This window comes from Marmota marmota, unplaced genomic scaffold (assembly GCF_001458135.2).
Source record: "Marmota marmota marmota unplaced genomic scaffold, marMar, whole genome shotgun sequence".
In the NCBI taxonomy this organism is placed as follows: Eukaryota; Metazoa; Chordata; class Mammalia; order Rodentia; family Sciuridae; genus Marmota; species Marmota marmota.
This window is the reverse complement of record NW_026000196.1, coordinates 18,310,906-18,332,628: the sequence shown is the minus strand read 5'-3', so window position 1 is coordinate 18,332,628 and position 21,723 is coordinate 18,310,906. Positions and strand designations below refer to the sequence as shown.

The following is a 21,723-nucleotide window of genomic DNA, read 5'->3' as shown; positions in this document are numbered from 1 at the left end:
TGCCAGATTCGTGGGACCCCAATAGACCTCCAGGAGCTGAATCCGATGCAATCACACAAGAGTCTTTATTGCAAGCTGGAGCCTGGACTCACAACCGTTTCCAAAGCAGTGGTCCCAGGGAGTGAGTCCCGGTCCTTTGTTGAGTGAGATTTTATAGGTTTGGGGGGATACTCTACTTGTCACAATATCACACAGCAAATCATTCCACAACACGGAAAAATCAAACAACTCTGAACATTGATTAGCACTTTCACTGGCGGGAACAAGTTGGGTAGGGGTGATTGGTTAGTACAAGAGGGGGATTCGTTTGAACTGATTAATCTGTAAGGGGTGTACATGCTAAACTACATAGTTTCATAACATGTTATCGATCACCGAGACTACTTGGGGGGGGGGGGTCATCTGGCATCCCAGGGATTTTCCCTGTCTCATGATGATTGGTGGTTGCTAGGGGGTTGCTATGAGTCCTCACCTAGCCTAACTGAGTCAGGGACACCTGGCGCTGCAGATCTCTTCCATTATTTGTAGACAAACAACTCAGCAGGGTGGCTATGTGCCTAGGAATATTCTGTGGGTTTTTCCAATGACAAGGGTCAGTCACGCCCCTCCCTCTGGACAGGCTTTGAGGTAGAAGCTGGTTTCTCAAAAATGGAGTCACATCAACAGCAGTTCAACAGCACATACAATCAGGGAAGGAACCAACAATGAAATATTTTTAAAATTTTTTTTGTAGTTGTAGATGGACAGAATGCCTTTATTTTGTTTGTTTATTTTTATGGGGTGCTGAGGATGGAAGCCAGTGCCTCATACATACTAGGCAAGCACTCTGCTGCTGAGCTACAGCCCCAGCACAACAATAGAATATTGTTCATGTCAGATGGGCTAGGATAAAAGAGACTGAAAAGCTCATAATCAAAGGTTTATGCACACAGGGTTTATCCAGATATTATCTCTGTTCTTCATAGTGTCATTCAACATGGCTTATTCTGTCTCTCACCACCCCCTTTCCCATGCACAAAAATCTATTGTTTTGTAGTAATATTTTTTGATCACAAAGTTTTTTGGTTTTTGGTTGTTGTTTTTTTTTTTCATGTTTCTTTCATGGGCTGTTAGCAATTTGACAATATATTCTATATTCTTTGACCTACGAATTCTGGGAATTTATATCTAGATGTGAAATAGTATATTATATGCAAGATTGTTCTTGCATATCCTTGTAAATATTAGTGAAAAACTGGGTAAAGTTCTAGGAATAGAGAATATGTTAAAGAGAATATGGCAGACAGATATACACATATGTCACACACACGTATATTTACCATGTAAAGAACTATGCAGTAATTAGTAGCCATTTGTGTTAGCAAGCTTGAGTAGTTGTAACCAATACACCTGACAAAAACAGCTTAGAGGGGCTGGAGATGTGGCTTAAGCGGTAACGCGCTCGCCTGGCATGCATGCGGCCCAGGTTAGATCCTCAGCACCACATACAAACAAAGATGTTGTGTCCACCGAGAACTAAAAAAAAAAAATATTCTCTCTCTCTTTCTCTCTTTTTAAAAAAAAAAAAAACCAGCTTAGATGTGAAAAGTTTATTTTGGCTCACAGTTTAATCAGTTCAGTTCACAGTCAGCTGACAGCATTGCTCTGGGCCAGGGGTAAAGCAGAACATCATGGCAGAAGGGAGTGGCAGAGGAAAGCTGCTCAGTTCAGGACAGCCAGGAAGCAAAGAGCAGAGTCTTACTTTTTAAAGAGAAAAACTAATGTTACAATTTATCCCATATTGATGATTACAGCACCAAGACAGAGTGGATGAATACATCAAATTCTTTCCACCATTTAACTAGGTGAAAGTTGACTTAATTTGTTGATGGAGGGTGAAAGTTGGTAACAACACATCTTTGCATTTTTGTATCTTCCTCCATGGCTACTGTGAGCATCTTGAGTCCTGAAGTACACTGTGAGCTCGGAAGTGATGTGAACTGCAACATTCTTGAAGCTTCCAAATCTTAATCTGACACCTCTTGTTAAGGCAAAGGCAGGGAGCCTTCTATTAAATGCTATCTTCACTGTTAAGTACTATGTAAAAATAAACTCTACTCCCAAGCATTGATTGAAACTGTTTGTTCTGTGATCCCTTTTCTAAGCACAAGTTTCCTGAGAGAAAGGAGAGACACTACCAATTGCTGCCATGACCCCAGGGCAGTTTACCCAATGTCCTGACAAAAGAGGCCAAGTAACCTCATTCTTACCCATTTGTCACTATGCACAAGTTTTTTTGTTTGGCTGGTTTTGTTTTTTGGGGTACTGGGGATTGAACACAGGGGAATTTTACTACTGAACTACAACTCCAACATTTTTTATTTTTTATTATGGGATAGGTCTCCCTTAAGTTGCTTAGAGCCTTGCTAAGTCACTGAGGCTGGCCTCAAACTTGGGATCCTCTTGTTTCAGCCTTCAGAGTTATATGACAGGTGGGTACCAACAAGCCTAGCAAGGGGTTTATTTTGTTGTGTTGTGGTGCTTGGGATTGAAGGGCCTGTGCTAGATAAGAGTTCTCTACCACTCAGTTATATCCCCCCAGCTCTAAGGTACATTAATCTCAGACCAAGTATTGATCTGATTATGGTTATAATCCCAAGAAATCATTCAGTTTTAACACATTGAGTTCCTGTAAGAACAAGTGGGAAATCATTGTAAAGCAGAGTAATGGTTCATCATTTAAATGAGAGAAAAACATCAGGAAGAAGAAAATATGGACTGGGTTGTAGCTCAGTGTAGAGCACTTGCCTGGTATGCATAAGGCATTGGTTTGACCCCCAACACAGTTTGAAAATTTAAAAAGAAGGTAGAAATGAAACTCCTTTCTAAACTCATCAAATTGGTGGCTATTTTCACAGCTTTAATTGACAATGTTCACAGTTCTCAATTTTCTGGTTTGAGGAATACATTTTCAAGGTGGTTATCAAGGTGAAGAAGAGGTTTCAGGTTTTTCTCTACTATCCCCAGGAACTTCAGTCCTTCAATAGGTATCTCTATTAGCTTTTCACTACTATAATAAAAATACCTGAGGAAGGCTTACTTTATAAAGAAGTTTATTTAGCTAAGTTTGGAGGATAAAAGTCCCAATAGCATGTTCTTGCAGGGGCTTCTCTTGGTTGCATCACGTCATGGTGAAGTACATGTGTAACTGTGTACGTGGTCTTTCTCCCACTCCTTAGGGTTCCACCCTAAGGCCCTAATTTAATTTAATAACTTCCCAAGGGCCCACCTCTAAATGCCACAGTCAGATTAAGTTTTCCCCCTTTTAATTCCACTAACAAGCCTTTGGAGGATTAAACTGCATGGATTTGGGAGAACAAACTGTATTCAAACTATAGTATCTTGCATGATTGTGCATGCCTGTAATTCGAGTGGGTGGGAGGCTGAGGCAGGAGGATCACAGGTTTAAAGCCAGCCTCAGCAACTTAGAGGGTCTATAAGTAACTTAGTGAAATCCTTTTTAAAATAAAAAACAAAAGGGCTGGGGATGTGGCTCAGTGGTTAAGTGCCCTTAAATTCAGTCCCAACTACCAAAAACAAAACAAAACAAAAAACCCCAAACCACAGCAATCTTCTCCTTTACTGATTCTGAATATACTGCTAGGAGCACTTGGTGAGTTTAAGTTCACTCTCCTGGTTGAAAAACTTCTTGGCAAACTGAAGAAGGACGAAGCATTGCTGGTCTTCCAGCTTGATGATGATGTAAGCCTTCCCACACCACTCCTGGTCAAGCGGCAGTGTGACATTCCGACATTATCATTGTTACCCAACTCTAATCTTATATTGCCTAGGTGACCTAGTTGAATTTCTACACACCGCCCTGCCCCCAACCCTGATTATCTTTGAGGAAGGGATGCCTGAAGGCCAGAAGTTCCTTTTCAGGTGAGCCAGCTGAAACTTGGATGGACCTAAAATGACTGCCAGAGTGATTGCCAGACAACATCTAACTTCATTTTCATCCCATGTCCATGCTAAGTGACACCCCATGACAGTTGCCAAGAGGAAGAACCATAAAAAGAGGAGACACCAGAATTGAGAGAAAACCTCCACCCAAAGAATATATGAATAGTCTTTCCCTTTATTAACCTATACTTCCCCCTTCATTTCTTTACATGTAACTATAATTTACCAATCCTCCAGGATTGAGAATGATTTTCAAGTCCATTTTCCCACCCCCACTATTCTTGGCCAGGAAGAAAAGTCTCCTTAGCTGTTCAATCAGCGCTGAATCTTGTTATTGGGTCCACAATTCCAAAAAGGAAGCAGTTCCCAATTTGGGGTAAAAATCTGCTAATAGCAACCATTGACTTTGTTTTGTTTTGTTTTGTTTTGTTTTGTTTCTAATTCTCGTCCGTTCTTTTGATACATAGCTAGGTTAAATGCACGTCTTCAAAACCCAAAGGTCAAATTCCAAGCAGGGTAGTTATAATCGCCAAAGAGGTGGTGACATTTGAGTAGTTGGAGGGGGTGGAGGAAGGTATTGCCGGCAAAGGGAACAGCCAGGACACTATTATAAATAACTGTGATAATATCCTGTGACACACAGTAACCATGAACAAGTGTTGGTGCCACTGCTATGGTAATTCTTCCAAGAAGTTTTGATTCTGGAGAACTTTTAGGTTCAGTGAGACTTTCTTGGCCTTAAAGTAGGATAAAGAAGCTGCTGTATTTCGTGTTTACAGCTTTGCGGGACGGATGTCGCCAAAAGGTTGAGCTCTGTTGCCTAAAGGGCTCCGGCAAGAGTGTGGGCGCAATCCCTATCCCTGGGCGGACCCTAACCTTCTTGACTCAGTGTCCAATCAGTATAAAAGTACAAATTCCATAAGAAATCAGAATAGAAGTCTGATTTCCTCCCTCACTGAGGACACTACGAAGATTAAACCTCCTTGCCCAGCGCAGCCCTGCTGGCTCGGGGTGTGTCCAGCTGACTTTCGCCCCGCCTCTCGGAGGCACCTACTCTGCGATTGGCCAAGCGTCAGGACGGGTCCAGACGCGATTGGTAGACACCACTGCCACGTCCAGGAGCGCCACGTGTACGTAAGGACCGGCCGGAAGTACCCGGATAGAGGCGACGCGGCAGGGCTGTGCAGCGGTGGGGGCGGCGATGGAGCGGGAAGGGGAACAGCTGTCCGCGCGGCCGGCCCTGGAGACTGAGGGGCTGCGCTTCTTGCACGTCACAGGTGAGTTGCCGCGGGCTGTGGTTAAGTGGGGCGCGAGTATCACCTCTTCGGCGCGCCGCCATGTTCGGTGGGTGGTCCCCGGCTCTGAGCTGAGGGCCCGGGCCTAGAGGCCTGACTCCCAGTCGGGCGTTAACCTTGCATGCAGGCCCTGGGCTGCGGCCTGGACCTCGCGCAGATGCCTTCTCTAGAGCCCCCCATCTTTGGGTGGCGCCCGCGGGTCTTGTTTGCTGTAGTCCTGTACTGCAGTCCTTTCTGTCACTCGACCCTTAACGTTTCTTTCTAGACCCCCCTCCCCTCACCTTCGCCCGTACACACACCCCGTGCTGTCACTGCTTTATGTGTGATTTTGTAGTTCTGAAAGACCTTTGCCAGCTCGGGTCGGATAAGCTACCCCTCAATCTCCAGAACCCATTGCTGTGCCCTCCACCGGCCATACTCCCTAGATGGTTGAGCCGACTCCCTTAATTGTTGCGCTTCTCGCTCTTTTTGTTGTAAGAGGGCGTTTTTTCAGCTAAACCGAGAAGGTTTTTAGGGCAGGAGCCAATTTTTCTTTATTGAGATTTATGGAAGTATCATTTTTAGTATCTTATTTTTCCTTTTCAGTGGGCTCCCTGCTGGCCACCTATGGCTGGTACATCCTATTCAGCTGCATCCTTCTCTACGTGGTCTTTCAGAAGCTCACTGCCAGACTAAGGGCCTTGAGGCAGAGACAGCTGGACCAAGCTGAGGCTGCTGTGGGTTAGTGTCTGATATAACCGAAAAGAAGACAGTGACTTGAAACGAAGACAGTGGCTTGACACCTACTTTTTGTACTATTATTTAAAAGTCCGTATTTAAGGGTAACAATACATATGCTTCTTTATGTATGGGAAGGGGTACTTTGCCTCTAAAGTTGATTTTGGTGTATGTGTAATTCTGTTTTTGATTCAGAGATTATTTTTTAGTGTCAATTTTCAAATTGTCTTAAACTTTGACAGTAGAAATGAAGATAATCTGGAAATTTTTTTTTTTGCAAGGGGGGAGTGGTGACACTGGGGGATTGAAACCAGGGTCTCAAACATGCTAGATAAGCACTCATGTGGTGCCTAGGATTGAACCCAGGGCCTCCCATGTGCTAGGTGAGCCCTCTACCACTGAGCCACAACCCTAACACTGTCTACTTCTAAGCTACATCCCAGCCCTGTTTCAGAGATTTTAATGAGATTGGAAAATTCAACCTGTCTGCCTGATGATGTGTAGTGTGCTCACTGCATATCTTATTAAATTATTATTAATTTTAGGAAGGATTAAAATGAAAACAGTTTCTTGGTACATATGGATCTGTCCACTGAGTTTTATCACAAGAACCTTTGTGAGTGATCACAAACAGCCTTAACTCTTCATAGATAATTCATCATAATTTTTCACTAAATTCTCAGATCTGATTTTTAATTGCATTAGTTGTATAAAAAAAATTCCATCTCAAAGTAATCTTTTCACTGGTTAAAGGCTACACTGGCATGTAGTCTTAGCTCCTCAGGAGACTGAGGCAGGAGGGTTACTTGAGCCCAAGTGTTTGGGGCCAGCCTTGGCAACATGTCAACACCCCAGCTCCAGAGCAAACACATATCTTCATGCATCTGAGTCACTACAGTACTGAGTTAGGGTGGAAAGCTTTATTTTACAAATTAGATAAAAACATAAACTGGCACGTGTCAATATTCTTAAGGCTAGTTGGGAGGATTTTTCTTTTCTGTAGAAATGAGGATAAAATTCCTATGAATCTTTACCTTTTTTTGATATAGGTGTGGGCTAATTAAGTGATTGGTAAAGATTCAGAAAACTGGCTGTGCTTGATGTCTCACACCTGGAAATCCCAGTGACTTTGGGAGACAGGCAAAAATATTGCAGGTTTGAGGCTAGTGCCAGCAACTTAACAAAACCCTAATTAAAAAAATAGAAAGGACTGAGGATGTGGCTCAGGGTAAAGTACCTGTGGGTTCAGTCCCTAGTACCAAAAATAAGGGTGGGAGGGAAGATTCAGAAAACTTTCTTTAACTTTTGGAGTTCTGGTCAACCTAAAGATTGGGTGTGAGTGAGGTATTCAATTTATATAATGAAATCTCACTGTGAATCTCACATTACTCATATTTCATTCACAGGCCCACTGTATACCAGACTTCCTGAATTAACATTATTGTAGGGAATACAGATATCTGCATTTATTTTTTGAAAGAGCCAAGTGAGACCCTAACTCAAACAACAACAACAACAAAAAAAAAACCACAAAGCAGTACTGAGATTGAGGTAGAAAGCTGTTGCTGTTTTAGGAAACAAAGCTTACTGTGTTACCCAGGTTGGTTTTGAACTGAACTTAAGGGATCCTCCCACCTCAGATCTCCCAAGTACAGAGATTTGTTTCTGATAATGTGGACATTTAGGGCTGAAGAACTATGGCTAAGGCATTGTCACCTGTTCCCTTAAGCAGTCAGATATATGTGCAGAAGTGGGTAGGATTTCTCACATAAGAATTTTTTTGTTGTGTTGAGCTGGGGATATAGCTCAGTTGGTAGAGTGCTTGCCCTGGCATGCACAAGGCCCTGGGTTCTGATCCCCAGCACCATCAAAAAAATAAAATAAAATTGTTGTTGTTGTATAACATTGTACATCTATACTTACAGACACTGAGAAATTTCTATTTTATATTGTATAAGATGCCTTATCTCACATTTTTTTCCTGATATTTTAGAACCTGATGTTGTTGTTAAACGACAAGAGGCTTTAGCAGCTGCTCGTTTAAGAATGCAAGAAGAACTGAATGCACAAGTTGAAAAGCATAAGGAAAAACTAAGACAGGTATAAACTGGTTTTATTTAGTAAGTTTTTTTTATTATTATTATTTGCTGTTCTGGGGATTAAATCTAGGGTCTGGAGCTTGTCAAGTGAGTGCTCTACCTCTGAGCTGAATCTAATATGAATGGTTTTACTTTGAAAATGTAGTCTTAAAAAATGGTGTGAAGCTTAGTGGGTAAGAGTGACTTAATTATATGTTCTTATTTGTAAATTGTTAGAACAGGGTCCTATCCTGTGAAATTCAACAGATGTTTTAAGGCCTACCATGTAAATATTGGTGATATGAGAAAATAATTCTGTTGTTAGGGAAGGATAAATGTGGATGTATTATTGTAATGCAAAGTACAGCGCTTAAGAGGGACAGACTGGAGGCAAGATGTGTGTATAAGTACCTGTGCCTGTTGGGAGTAGTAGGAGCAGAAGGGCTTCCACTTATTTTTTTGTTGGTCAGCATGCATTTTCATTCTGTTAAGTGGGAAATACTCATGTGTCTAGGTCTTGAGTCACAGACACACAGAAAACACTTTTAGCTTTGTTTTAAGCTGTGTTGCACATGAGGTAGCATGAGGGAAGAGCACTCTTCAGTGAATTGAAGGAGAATGAGGGGAAGGCAGCTGAGGGGCCCAGCCAACAGTGGTGCTAATAAGAGATGGAAAACAGGAGCAGGGGCTGGGGCTGGGCTGGGGCTCAGCGGTGGAGCACATGCCTTGCACGTGTGAGGCGCTGAGCTTGTTTCTCAGCATCACATAAAAATAAATAAATAAAATAAAGATATTATGTCCAACTACTACTTAAAAAAAAAAATTGAGAGAGAGAGATGGAAAACAGGAGATGGTGTTTTGAAAGTTTTTTTTTTTTTTTTGGTACCAGAGATTAAACTCGGGTGCTTTACCACTGAGCTATATCCCCATCCCCCACCCCCTTTTTTTTGAAACAGGGTCTCATTAAATTTCTAAAGCTGGCTTTGAACTTGTGATCCTCCTGCCTCAGCTTTCTGACTGCTGGAATTTCTGGCTTGTGCTACCACACCCGTGTTTTAAAAGATTTTTAAGGCATGGGATTTGGTTGAAAGAGAAGGTGGAAGGTGAGGTGGGGAGGAAGAACTGAGGATTGCCTTCAGCAGTCAGGTGGAATGCAGTGGTATGATCACTCACCAGCTTTGTCCTCATCTATGCCACTAAAATGACCTTTGTCATCTAATTTTAGTCCAGAAGTTTCTGGGCCTCCTTATCCCCTCAAAATGATGCCTCTGCCAGCAACTTTTAAGGTTGTATTATTGGTCTCGCTTACATCTATCCCTTGTTCCAGAGAAAGGTGTCTTTCTGCAGTCACTGACAGCTGTTCTTATTTCTCATGGTCATCTCCTTGTGGTTTGTCTGCCTCGCTTGGCTGGGACCACTTCCATACACTCCCCTTCTTGATCACCTGTCCCAACAGCCTTTTGTGTGTGTGGTGCTGGGGATTGAATCCAGGGCCTTGTGCATGTGATGCAAGCACTCTACCAACTGAGCTATATCCACAGCCCTCCAACAGCCTTTTCTTTTCTTTTTCCCCTGTACTGGGAATTGAACCCAGGGCCTTGCTCATGTTAGGCAAGTACTCTGTACTGAACTATATTCCCAGCCTTATATTGAGACAGGGTCTAAGTTTCTTTAAGACTAAGTTTCTTAGGCTGGCATTGAACACTCTGCCCTTCTAACTCAGTCTCCTGATAAGATGCAATTATAGACAATCCCCTCTGTGCCCAGCTCCAACAGCCTTTTTTAGTGTCCATGACAGTTGATCAGCTATCTTCCCTTTAGTTGTCAACCTAAAGTGTACATTATTTACTTAACTTTTTTAATTAGAAAAAGTTGTGGGGCTGGGTTTTATCCTCAGCACCACATAAAAATAAACAAATAAAACAACAATAACAAAAAAAAGTTGAAATGTAAAAATCTATACCATGGAAACTAAATTTTTATATTTCCCCACTCCCTCAACTTTCCACTGCACAAGCATCCCATACAATGTTAAGTTTCTGGGACATTTTTTTCCAGAAATATTTGATCTATATATAAACACATGTATGGGCTGGGATTGTGGCTCAGTGGTAGAGCACTTGCTTAGCACAGGCAGGACCCAGGTTCGATCCTCAGCACCACATAAAAATAAAGGCATTGTGTTGTATCCATCTACACCTAAAAAATAAATATTAAAAACAAAATAAACACATGTATTTTTTATTTTTTTTGGTACTGGGGATTAAACTCAGGGGCACTCAACCACTGAGCCACATCCCCAGCCCTATTTTGTATTTTACTTAGAGACAAGATCTTACTGAGTTGCTTAGCAGCTCATTTTTGCTGAGGCTGGCTTTGAACTTGTGATCCTCCTCTGTCAGCCTCCTGAGCTATTGGGATTACAGGCAAGTGCCACCGCACTCTGCAATGGGCTCCTTTTTTTTTTTTTTAAATTTTGATGGACACAACATCTTTATTTGTATGTGGTGCTGAGGATTGAACCCAGGCCGCACGCATGCCAGGCGAGCCCGCTACCGCTTGAGGCACATCCCCAGTCCCTGGGCTCCTTTTTATTGAAATGGAAGCATGTCATTTTGAACACTCCCTCCCCCCCAGTTTATAACCATTAATTCTGTGTTTGTGTGTGTATTATCCTGAGAATGGAATTTAGGGCTCTGCATATACTAGGCAAGTACCCTATCACTGAGCTATACCCCCAGCCCAAACCATTAATTATTATTGTTTTGTTTCTAAGAGCTGTACAATAAGTTGTATTTCTTCTGTGCACCAGAATTCAGTGATTTCAGGGTCTTAGTTTGTGTATTGTAACAGTTCTATCATTCAGTTTGCTAATATAACTGAAAAATCTTTTTTTCCCCTTTGGAATCAAGGATTGAACCTAAGGGCGCTTGACTACTGATTCACATCTCCAGGCCATTTATCTATCTTTTTATTTAAATTTTGAGATAGGGTCTTACTGGGTTGCTTACACCCTTGCCAAATTGCTGAGTCTGGCTTTGAAGCTTCACTTTTCCTGCCTAAGTCTTCTACAGCTGCTAGGATTACAGGCATGCACCACCATACATGGCTGAAAAATCTTTTAAAAGACAACTTTAAAATTGTAATGAAAGCCTCCTAAAATTGCAAGAGGGACAAAAAGTCTGTCCGTATTCAAGTGTCTAAATTCTATGGCATATGTAATTCTGATTGGATCTGTGCCTTATGGTTACTATGAGATTTCTTGTGTATAAGGTCAGAATTTGACTGCTATGGTTTCATTTAGATGTTCTCAATTACTCACTGAAGTATTAAAGAACTTTCATGTTTAGAGGTGATTGGTTTCTTGACCTTTTTTACTTGAGGACAGTGGAAGTATGATGTAATAGATGTTCGGGTGTAGCAGTGATAAATCTTGTATTCTATGGAGAAACTTGCTGGGTGCCCGCTTTTTAAGACATCTGTTCACAAATCCTTGTGACGTCAGTTATGTAGAACCAGAATGAATTACATTTCTGTCTGGATTCCATTGGAAATGAGAAATTTTAAGTACTGTTGGTATACGTGTCAGTTGTAGTTCTTGGTTGCTGGAAGAGATGGTATTTGTTAAGGAATAGAGAACAGAGGCAAAGGTCTTTCCTATGATCCTCACAGCCTCAGGCAGAGGGTTTTAGTGACTTCCCTGGGCGGCACAGCCAGATGACAGCCAGGTGATGACAAAAGGAGGCTTGCTTGCCACCTTTTCCAAGTCAAAATAGTTCCACATTCTAAAAATGTCCTATTAAGTGCAAGTTTCAGAAGACCTCAGTCATTGCTCTTTTTTCCCATGACACATTGCTTTTTTTTTAATAGTGTAAAAAGCAGTCAGGCCTAGTGGCATATACTTATAATTTCAACAGCTCAGGATGTTGAGGAAGGAGGATCACAAGTTCAAAGCCAGCCTCAGCAACTTAATGAGGTCCTAAGCAACTTAGCAAGACCATGTCTCAAAGTAAAAAAGGACTGGAGATATGGCTCAGTGGTTGAGTGCTCCTGGGTTCAATCCCTGCTACCAAAAAAAAAAAAAAGTACAGAAAAGCAAGAGTTAAACTCACACAACTAGATCACAACAGCTTTTTTAACTGAAGAAAATAATGGGTGCCGGTTTGTTTTGAAAAACATTTAAATTAATAATTATGAAAATAAATATTTTCCTTGAAAGGGTGGCACTTATGAGTACCTTCTTATGTGATTCTGTTTCTCAGCTTGAAGAAGAGAAAAGGAGACAGAAGATTGAAATGTGGGACAACATGCAGGAAGGCAAGAGTTACAAAAGAAATGCGAGAAACCCTCAGGTAACTATAGATTGGCCTGCCATTTTCTAATAGATAAAGATTTGTTAAGTAGAATGTTAAATTTTTTTCTTTGTGATTCTGGGGATTGAACCCAAGGTCTTATGCATGCTAGCCAAGCACTCTACCATTGAGCTACAGCCCCAGCCCCAAGTAGAAGTTTTTTTTTTTGTTGTTGTTTTTTTTTTAAGTTTTCGGCAGACACAACATCTTTGTTTGTATGTGGTGCTGAGGATCGAGCCCCGGCCGCACGCATGCCAGGCGAGCGCGCTACCGCTTGAGCCACATCCCCAGCCCCAAAGTAGAAGGTTTTAAGTAATTCTTAAGCCTATGTGTGTTCAAATAGGAGGAAGAGAGTCCTGGGCCTTCTACTTCATCTGTCATCCCAAAACGGAAATCTGACAAAAAGCCTTTGCGGGGAGGTGGTAAGCACCAATGTCAAACGTTTATTTTTCAACACTTACAGGATGTTCTTAACCTTTTAAAAGTAGATTCTATTTCTTTTGTCTCAATGTCCATAAATTGACACTAATTTCTAAGCTTAGGGTTATGAAGATTAAATAAAGGAAACAGAAAATGCCACATAGGTCCTAAGTAATTAGAATTATGCTTGGGATCAGTATTCTCACTTGATCCCTCTGCAGCTCTATAAGAAAAGAGGTAAGCAGGATGGGGAACATTCTGCCCACCTGGCAAATGACTGTCAAAAGGGATTAAAACATAGTGGTTAAGTCTTATAGTAAGGTTTTCCTTATTTCTTTCTCATAAGTAACTTTTTCTCAAAAAAATGTGAACAGATGTTTGTTCAGAGCTTTTTTTCTGTGTGAAGAAAACTGGGACACTCTAGGTAATACCATAGCAGTCTGTCTTATTGTGTCTTAGAGAAACTTCAGATATACTTAGGAAAATGGAACTCATACCGAAATGGAAATCAATAGTCTTCTGTGATTCCAGCTAGGAGTTCCCAGTTAATTCTGAGCAAGAATAAAGATAAGATATGAGAACACCATGTAGGCACCAGTTCTAGGTTAAAGACATCCATGGGGGAAGAAGGACACAACAGGGGCCTGCTTGGCATCTTTGAGGACCAGGGAGGAGACAAGGATGTGGACTCTAGGCAGCATGGCAACAAACTTGGCAAAAGGCTGCCCTCTAATCCCCTGTGTCAGGAACCCAAAGCCAACTTGGTAGAATGGTGCAGCTGAGTAGAAAATGCTATTTTATAACTTTCCATTGCTGGAAGCCTTAAAAAATAAATAAATATATATATATATTAATTATAGATGGGCACGATACCTTTATTTGTTTCTTTTTTTTAATGTGATACTGAGAATCAAACTCAGTGCCTCATATGTGCTAGGCAAGTGCTCTACCACTGAGCCACATCTCCAGAGTTCCTAGTGGTGATATTTAGGAGAAGAATAGGAATTGTAGAACATGTAATACATGACATGGCCCATTTTGGTATCCAGCATTTCTGAATCTAGGGCCTTTGCCCAGCCTGGTTTTACAAAGAAGGAAATAGGCATGGGGATTTATTGCCCAAAGATTCCACAGTAAGTAAGGAACAAAACCAGCTCATTCATTGTTTGGTTAACTCTGGGACCTGAGCACTCAACCTAGTCATCAGTTGATGGCTAACTTTGGGAAGCTAGTGGGGGAGGGAGAGAGGGAGAAATGATGTAGGCAACCCAGTTCTGACTCATAGACGTTCCATTATAGAACTTCTGCCAAGTTCCAACTGGCAAATTTCATTATGTATTTATCTATCTATCTATCTATGGTACTAGGAATTGAACCCAGGAATGCCACCAAAAAGCTATATTCTCAGCCCTTATTTTTATTTTGAATTTGAAGCAGGGCCTCACTAAGTTGCTGAGGCTGGCCTCAAACTTGCAGTCCACCTTCCTGAGCCTCCCAAGTGTCTGAGATGAGAGGTTCATTCCACCATTCTGGCTTAAATTTATTGTCTTTTATTCATTTATTTTTTTATTTTTAATGTGCTTAGGATTTGAACCCAGTGCCTCATACGTGCCAGACAAGTGCTACCACTGAGCTACAACCCCAGCCTTTTAAATTTATTTTCTATAGCTTGAACTGCTCTTGAATATATACTTTTTATTAAGCACTGCAGTTGAAGCCTTCGTATAATTCATATACTCAAAGTCAGACTATCCTAAAGGATGGGGTGGGTTGTTGTGGCTTTTTTTTTTTGGCCCATATGTTTTGGGGAATTAGAATAAAGACTGAATGCTTCTTTTTCCCCTTGCAAAAAGTCAATTCATCTTGCAATCACAGTGTAGAACATTTTTTAATATGGTAGTTAAAAGTTTTTGTTTTTGTTTGGTACTGGGGATTGAACTCAGGGGTACTCAACCACTGAGCCACATCCCCAGCCTTACTTTGTATTTTATTTAGAGACAGGGTCTCACTGAGTTGCTTAGTGCCTTGTCATTGCTGAGGCTGGCTTTGAATTCTCAATCCTTCTGAATCAGCCTACAGAGCCGCTGGGATTATAGGCATGTTCCACTACACCCAGCTTGGTTAAAAGTTTTTTGAAAATATCCATGAGAATACAATTTATACCTTTGCATGTGAGGCTTACATTTGTATTTTTGATATAAAGTATTCCCAGATTTTCAGCCATCTAGTGTTCTGCTTCTGTTCTCTCATTCCAGGTTATAATCCTTTGACTGGAGAAGGAGGTGGAACCTGTTCCTGGAGACCTGGACGCAGAGGCCCATCATCTGGTGGATGAAACTAAGATTCTTGTTAGTGTCACTTTTGACATTAGCAAGATCATCCCTTAGCCCTTGATTCGATTGCCTTACGCACACTTTTCACAGTGACTAGCCCAGGGGAGGTGTGGTTTATTTCTTTTCTTAACTACACCTGCGTGTTTAAGGGTTTTAGTCAGCATGGGATATAGACATTGCCAGTAGGTAACGCTCCACTGAAAGTCAGTCATTGCAGTTGTTGATTTCATGATTCATTACTAGCTGGTAGATAGAAGGCCTCTAGCTAAATAGCAATCTTGGTAAAAGAGGCCCAGCAATGATCTTTTATGTTGGAAGTCCTTCCTAATTAAGGACAGTCTCTGTGACAGGTTGCGTTGAATGATGTCTTCCTTATAAATGGTGAGCCCACCAGTGAGGATTACTGATGCAGATGGTTGATGGGGTTTGTTTCTGTATATTTATTTTTATGTACAGAACTTTGTAAAAAATGAAATTGTAAATATTTAAAACAAAGAATGACATTTTTAGCATATTTATTAAATTTAAGGAAATTTCTTTATGTGCTTGAATTTGTCCATTAGACATTAAGCAGCTTTTTAACATTCAGACTCCAAATGTTTGTACTTAACTTCTTCACTTACTATTTCTTACCAGAAATGAGAATCACAAATGGCAGACAGCTACAGTAGTTTTGAAAGTTGGCAGATTCTATTGGGCTCATCTACAATATCAGGATCTTGTAGTTTAGTTACTGAATTAATAGGATGAAGAAACATCTTGATTCAAGATAACTTGTAGTCTGACCAGGTTCCTAAAAGCCCTACGAGTCATTCCCAATTTGCCATGACTTATTGATTATGTTCATTTATTTATTTATTTTTATTTGCAGATGGACAAAGTACCTCCATTTCATTTATTTATTTTTATGTGGCACTGAGGATTCAACCCAGTACCTCATACGTGCGAGGCAAGCACTCTGCCACTGAGCCACAATCCCAGCCCTTGATTATGTTCTGTGAGAGCCCTTATCAGGAATTTTCTAAAAGAACCAGATAGTTGTAAATAGTTTAGACTTCACTGACTACATAGGGTCTCCATTACATAGTTATTGGGTTTTATGGTTAAGTTTCTTTTTTTTTTTAATATTCATAGCTCATGGACTAGATTTGGTCTACATGCTATAGGTTATGGACCACCCCTACTGTAGAGGTTATCATGAGAAGGAACAAAATTAAACTTTAGGCCTGGGTGTGGTGGTGCATGCTTATAATCCCTATGAATCTGGAAGCCAAGGCAGGAGGCTTGTAAATTCAAGGTCAGCTTCAGTAATTTAGCAAGACCATATCTCTAAGAAAGGACTGGGGATAAAGAACAGTGGCAAAACACCCCTAAATTCAGTCCCCATTGTCCCCCCTCCCCCAAATTTAAACTTCAGAATAGTGCTAATTCAGAAAAGTATTCTGAAATGGTCTCATAAATTAGTCAACATTTGGGCTGGGGTTGTAGTTCAGTGGTAGAGTATTTGCTGAGCATGTGTGACGCACTGGGTTTGATGATCAGCACTACATAAAAACAAATAAAAAATAAAGGTTAAATTCTTAAAATAAATAGTCAACATTTATTGAGTATCTGATGCAGGTAGAATATTCTGATTGTCTATCCTGGCATATAAAGGAAAAAAGTCTGGTCACACAGTACTTAAAATGTCTTAGGAAGTGCTACAGAGAAGAGTTGAGGAAAGCAAAACAGGGTATGTAAAAATCAGTTACTAACAAAGAAGTTTCCATGAAAACCAAGACAGTTCGGAGAGATCTGAGTTCCAATTATACATTTTAAAAGTAGAGCAATATAGGCCAGGGTTTTGCGCATAGCAGAATCAGCTCTCTGGCTGCAATGTAGTGAAAGTTAGCTCTTGACACACAGTTTGTAATAAATAGGAACAAGCTACATAGAAATAGGAGTTACAGAGGGAATAGAAGGGTGTGTTTTTTCTTCCTTCGTAAATTATGAAGTCATAAGCATGTAGGAAGAAGCAGTGCTTGAATTTTGAATGTCCTCCTTGCATCTGGCTCTTCTAGTAATGGTAGTGGAGGGTTGGTATCATAGGAAGAAGTAATAAGCAGATATGGATATTATCTGTATATAGTAATATTATTTACTGGGGTACTATTTATATGTGGTAGTATGTGAAGAGCATTTACCATGTGGTAGTTACATACCTATATATTTAGTCATCCTCACTACAGTCCTGTGAAGTAGGTACTGTTAATAAGTTTGATTTTCAGAAGCTGAAACTTAGAGGGGTTATGTAAGTAATCCAAGGCCCCTAATCATTGAAGTTCACTTTGTGCCTGTATTCCTGCCTACCAAGGGCCTTAGGTAATCAAGATGTGGGGAGCTTAAGCTAGTAAATGAAACAATTACATATGGAAGTTGTGTTACAAGACTAGTTCAGTCAGTGTTTCAAAGGATTGGTCAGAGAACATAGGTCTTACTGAATGTGGTGACACACACTGTAATCCCAATGATAAGGGGAACTGAGGCAGGAGGATAACCAGCTCAAGACCAGCCTCAGCAATTTAGTGAGGACTTAAGCAACTTGAGAGTCCCTGTGTCAAAATAAAAAGGACTTCGGTGGTAAAGCACCTCAGGGTTCTATCCCCACTACTAAAAATAAAGCCCCCCACACACACACACCAGCTCTCCAGAAAAAAACAAGGAATTGGGGGTAAAAGTGCAAGGGCCAAAACCTGAGACCTCTGGCAAAAGACAAGACTGGGCCAGTGCCATGAAAACTGTTTCAAACTCAGACTCTATTCTCTGCCATGTCCATCTGCAGAGAAACTAGCTGAGATGGAAACACATTCTAGCACAGAATTTGGAACTAAAGTGGTAGACATTTGGGAGCTCTTAATTATTTGTGGGATTTTGGGGTGAAAGGGGCAATAGGGACACTGCTAAGGCCTTATTTTCACATGACCATGTGCCCCACATGGAAGTAGACAGAGGACTGCTACAAACACTGAACACTAGATGCCCCTAGTTTGTGATTATTGTAGGCTGAATGGTTATGCTACCCCTACCCGTTTATGTTATGTTGAAATCCTGAATTCCCAAGGCACTAAGGCATGGCATTTGAGCTGTGATCAGTTTGTGATGGTGGAACCCTCATGAATGGGAATTGATGCCCCTATAAGAGACTGCAGAGCTATTTGCCATGTGAGGAGGGTGAGGAGAAAGTTGGCTGTCTACAACCCGGAAGAGTGTCTCACTGCGCCAGCACCTTGATCTTGGGCTTCCTGTGTCTAGCACTGTGAGAAGCTGTTTTATAAGCCACCCTGCTCATGGCACCTCCTTGCAGCAGCTAAGACAGTTATTATTTCATCTCTGCATTACTTCCTAACATTTCCAATTCCTACATTCCATGAAAGTGCAATCTGTGGCTACCGAATCCACGTTGTTAGGACCTCCTAAATCAGACAACTATTTTTTTGGTACTGGGGAATGAACCCAGAGATACTTTACCACTGAGCTAAATCCCAAGCCCCTTTTTTATTTTAAGAATGGCTATGTTGGGCTGGGGGTATAGCTTAGTTGGTAGAGTGCTTGCCTCACATGCAAAAGGCCCTGGGTTTAACCCTAGCACCACAATAAATTAAAAAAAAAAAAAGCTACATTGTGGCCTCGCTTAGTTGCTGAAGCTGGCCTCAAACTTGTGATTGTCCTGATCCTCAGTTTCCTGAGCCACTGGGATTGCAGGCATTTGTCACCATACCCAGTGTCATTCATTTCTGTCACCATGCAATGTTTGCCATCACCCAGTATTGTTCCCCAGCAAACTACAAGGCTTGCAGGGCAGGGCAGGACCTGTGCTTACGCTGTTTACAGCATCTCCAGGCCTGCTTGAGTCTTATTTTCTACAGCACATCTCTTCTGCCACTGTAGTTTTCTGAGATGGAGCATTTGAATTGGGTTATGATACAATGACATTTCATCTCAAGCCATGAATGTCTACCTGTGTAATCTCTTTTTTTTTTTTTTTTTACCACCAATATGGTTTTATTTTTGTCATTGTCAACATGTACAGCATTGGAATTGTATCATTTTATTTTATTTCTTAAATATTACTGGAGTATGCATTAAAAAGATACTAATACATTTAAAGCCAGCAGCAGTGACACACACCTAATCCCAACTATCTGGGAGGCTGAGGCAAGAAGATCACAAGTTCAAGGTCAGCCTGAACAATATCACCAGACCCAATCTCAAATAAATATATATAAATAAAGAGTTGGGGATGTGATTTAGTGGAATGCACCAGGGTTCAATCCCCAGTATCACCAAAAAACATTTAAGAAATATGACACATTAAGAAGGCCTCTGTAAACATAATCCTTTCTCAATATTTTTTCCTATTCTGCTTCATACGTAAATAACTTAACCTATAAAATCATACATAAAACTATCAACTCTTATGGCCTAGAACTGCATACACATTTTGGAGTTTGAGAATAAATGTTCTCTTTGATTTATAGATAACATGCAGTATTTGTAGTGTTTAGTTTCATTCAAATGCTTATCACAAATTCTTATTGTCTCCCAACTTGTTCTGCTAATAGACCTTTTCAGTTTACTGGTAAAGATGCCATGAATTAAAAGTCATAATGGTCAAATAAATATTAGAAAAAAGCAGAGAAAGTGGCTACCTAATATCACTAAATCTTATTAAAACCACTTCAGCTTGTATGAACAACAAAAAACATTAGTGAAGAATGAATACCATTCACTTAAAAGGTAACTAACAAAATCTAAAATTTAGTCAACAATGAAATTAAATCCATGCAAAAAAAATTCCACTGAGATTCTGTTACAGAAACAGAACCAATAACATCCTAATTTTCTAAAATTTATTTTTGAATTATCATTTTGATGAGTTAAAACTTTAAGGGTAAATAATGACACAAAATGATTTTAGAAAGGCAAACTTATAATTCCTGATATACATTTCATTAGTTTTTGTTTAATGACTAGAAATCCTTGTTCCTTCAGAAAATATTACATATTCATTGAAACACACCACTTATCTAGTGATTTATTATATATCTTCATCATATTTATTAGATAACAATTCCAATTACTTTTATGTAATAAAAGTAGAAAGGAATTTTGCATGTTGGCTGTGTTTCACTTTATACATTATTTTTAGGCCTTTATAGGTTATAAAACTTAGAAAAACATTCCCAACTAATATTCTTATTCGATGTAAATGACTCAAACTACAAACAATACTAAGCTAAGCACTGTTATTTTAAAATCTAAGTTTCTAGAAGTTTTATTTTTCAGTCAATACAAAATGATCTAGTTCACACTATTAACTGCCCAAAACTGTTTAAAAAACTAAATATTCTTTGTTAAAGAGAAGATTACAAGAAATGTTTTCTATGTTCTCATTTTAAAAAACAAGATTCTGGTATACATGGGGAATTTAAATACAAATTCTTACATGGTGGCTAAAATCTTGTCAACTTTCAGCCTGATACAACATAATTCAACAGTTATTATGCATAAACAATTCAAAATTAAAGTTTATAATGGAAATGTCAACAAGTCATAACTACGTCATGTCAATACTGATGGGTTCCACTATACTTCCACCAGGCACAGCAGATGTGCACATCTGATAGACTGCTTAGAAAATTAAAGCTATCAGAACTATAAATAAGGAATACATAAATGTAAACATAGCAATGCCAAAACATTGGGCCTTAAAAAAAAAAATGATGCGATGCAAACACATTTGATAGTTCTCTCTGTAAGCCACTTTCCACTGATTTATAAAGCTATGGTTTTATAATTCTTTTTAAAAGGAAATTTTTCTACACTGCTGCATGCAGTAATTTCACTGTACATTCTTGACTAAAATGCAATTTTCAAATCCTCTTGAGGCATTTGACATATCTCATCAGGATCTCTCCAGAAAGTGAGCTTGTCATATTTTCAGCAGCCTTTAGTGCTTCAGTAGCCTTGCGGAGTTCCTTAATAACAGATGATAAAGCTTCTGGGTTAATTCCTTGTTTTCAAAGCCGTACACAAATAGACAGTGTTTCCATATCTAAGCCAGTATTCAAAATTCTTGAAATCTCAAGCAGAACATCCATGGTCTCCCTCACCGCATTCAGATTTGCCGCCGCGGTCGCTGATGACCCGGCGCCGCTGCCACTGGCCATGGCGGAGCTACCCGTGTAATCTCTAGAAAAGGCATTTGTGTACTTGAGTCCACATCACCAATTATATCAAGTGGCATTAGAGGGGTGGTTACCTTCTTGCCTGTTCTAACTCCATGAGGTAGGGCACTAACAGATATCAGCTCATTCTAGGTATCCAAGATGCATCTGCAGGCCAGCAAAATTTCTGGATTGGGGGAAAGATGTGATTACAAGGAAGTGTGATGATTCTACCCCAGAGGGAGAGTGGAAGCTGAGCAGCACACAGCAGTTATCCCAACGTGGTCTGTGGGCTTCCGGAAGATGTCAAACATTGGAGCTGAAAGGGCTGGGGTGGGGGTATCCCTTCAGCCCCCCCCCCCCGCCCCGCCCCATGAGAT

The 21,723-nt window shown here is 40.3% G+C and overlaps 1 protein-coding gene and 1 pseudogene across 1 annotated transcript; one reads left to right on the top strand and one right to left on the bottom strand.

Annotated features, from left to right (window-relative positions):
- Positions 1–5,061: 5,061 nt before the first annotated feature.
- On the top strand, positions 5,062–15,651 carry Selenos (selenoprotein S). Its single transcript, XM_015493132.2, has 6 exons — positions 5,062–5,219; positions 5,823–5,957; positions 7,948–8,054; positions 12,295–12,384; positions 12,728–12,806; positions 15,060–15,651. The coding sequence occupies exons 1-6, from the start codon at positions 5,144–5,146 to the stop codon at positions 15,137–15,139; spliced, it is 567 nt and encodes a 188-aa protein (XP_015348618.1). The 5' UTR covers positions 5,062–5,143; the 3' UTR covers positions 15,140–15,651.
- A 4,534-nt stretch (positions 15,652–20,185) lies between these two features.
- Positions 20,186–21,717, bottom strand: LOC107148513 (annotated as a pseudogene).
- Positions 21,718–21,723: the final 6 nt, after the last annotated feature.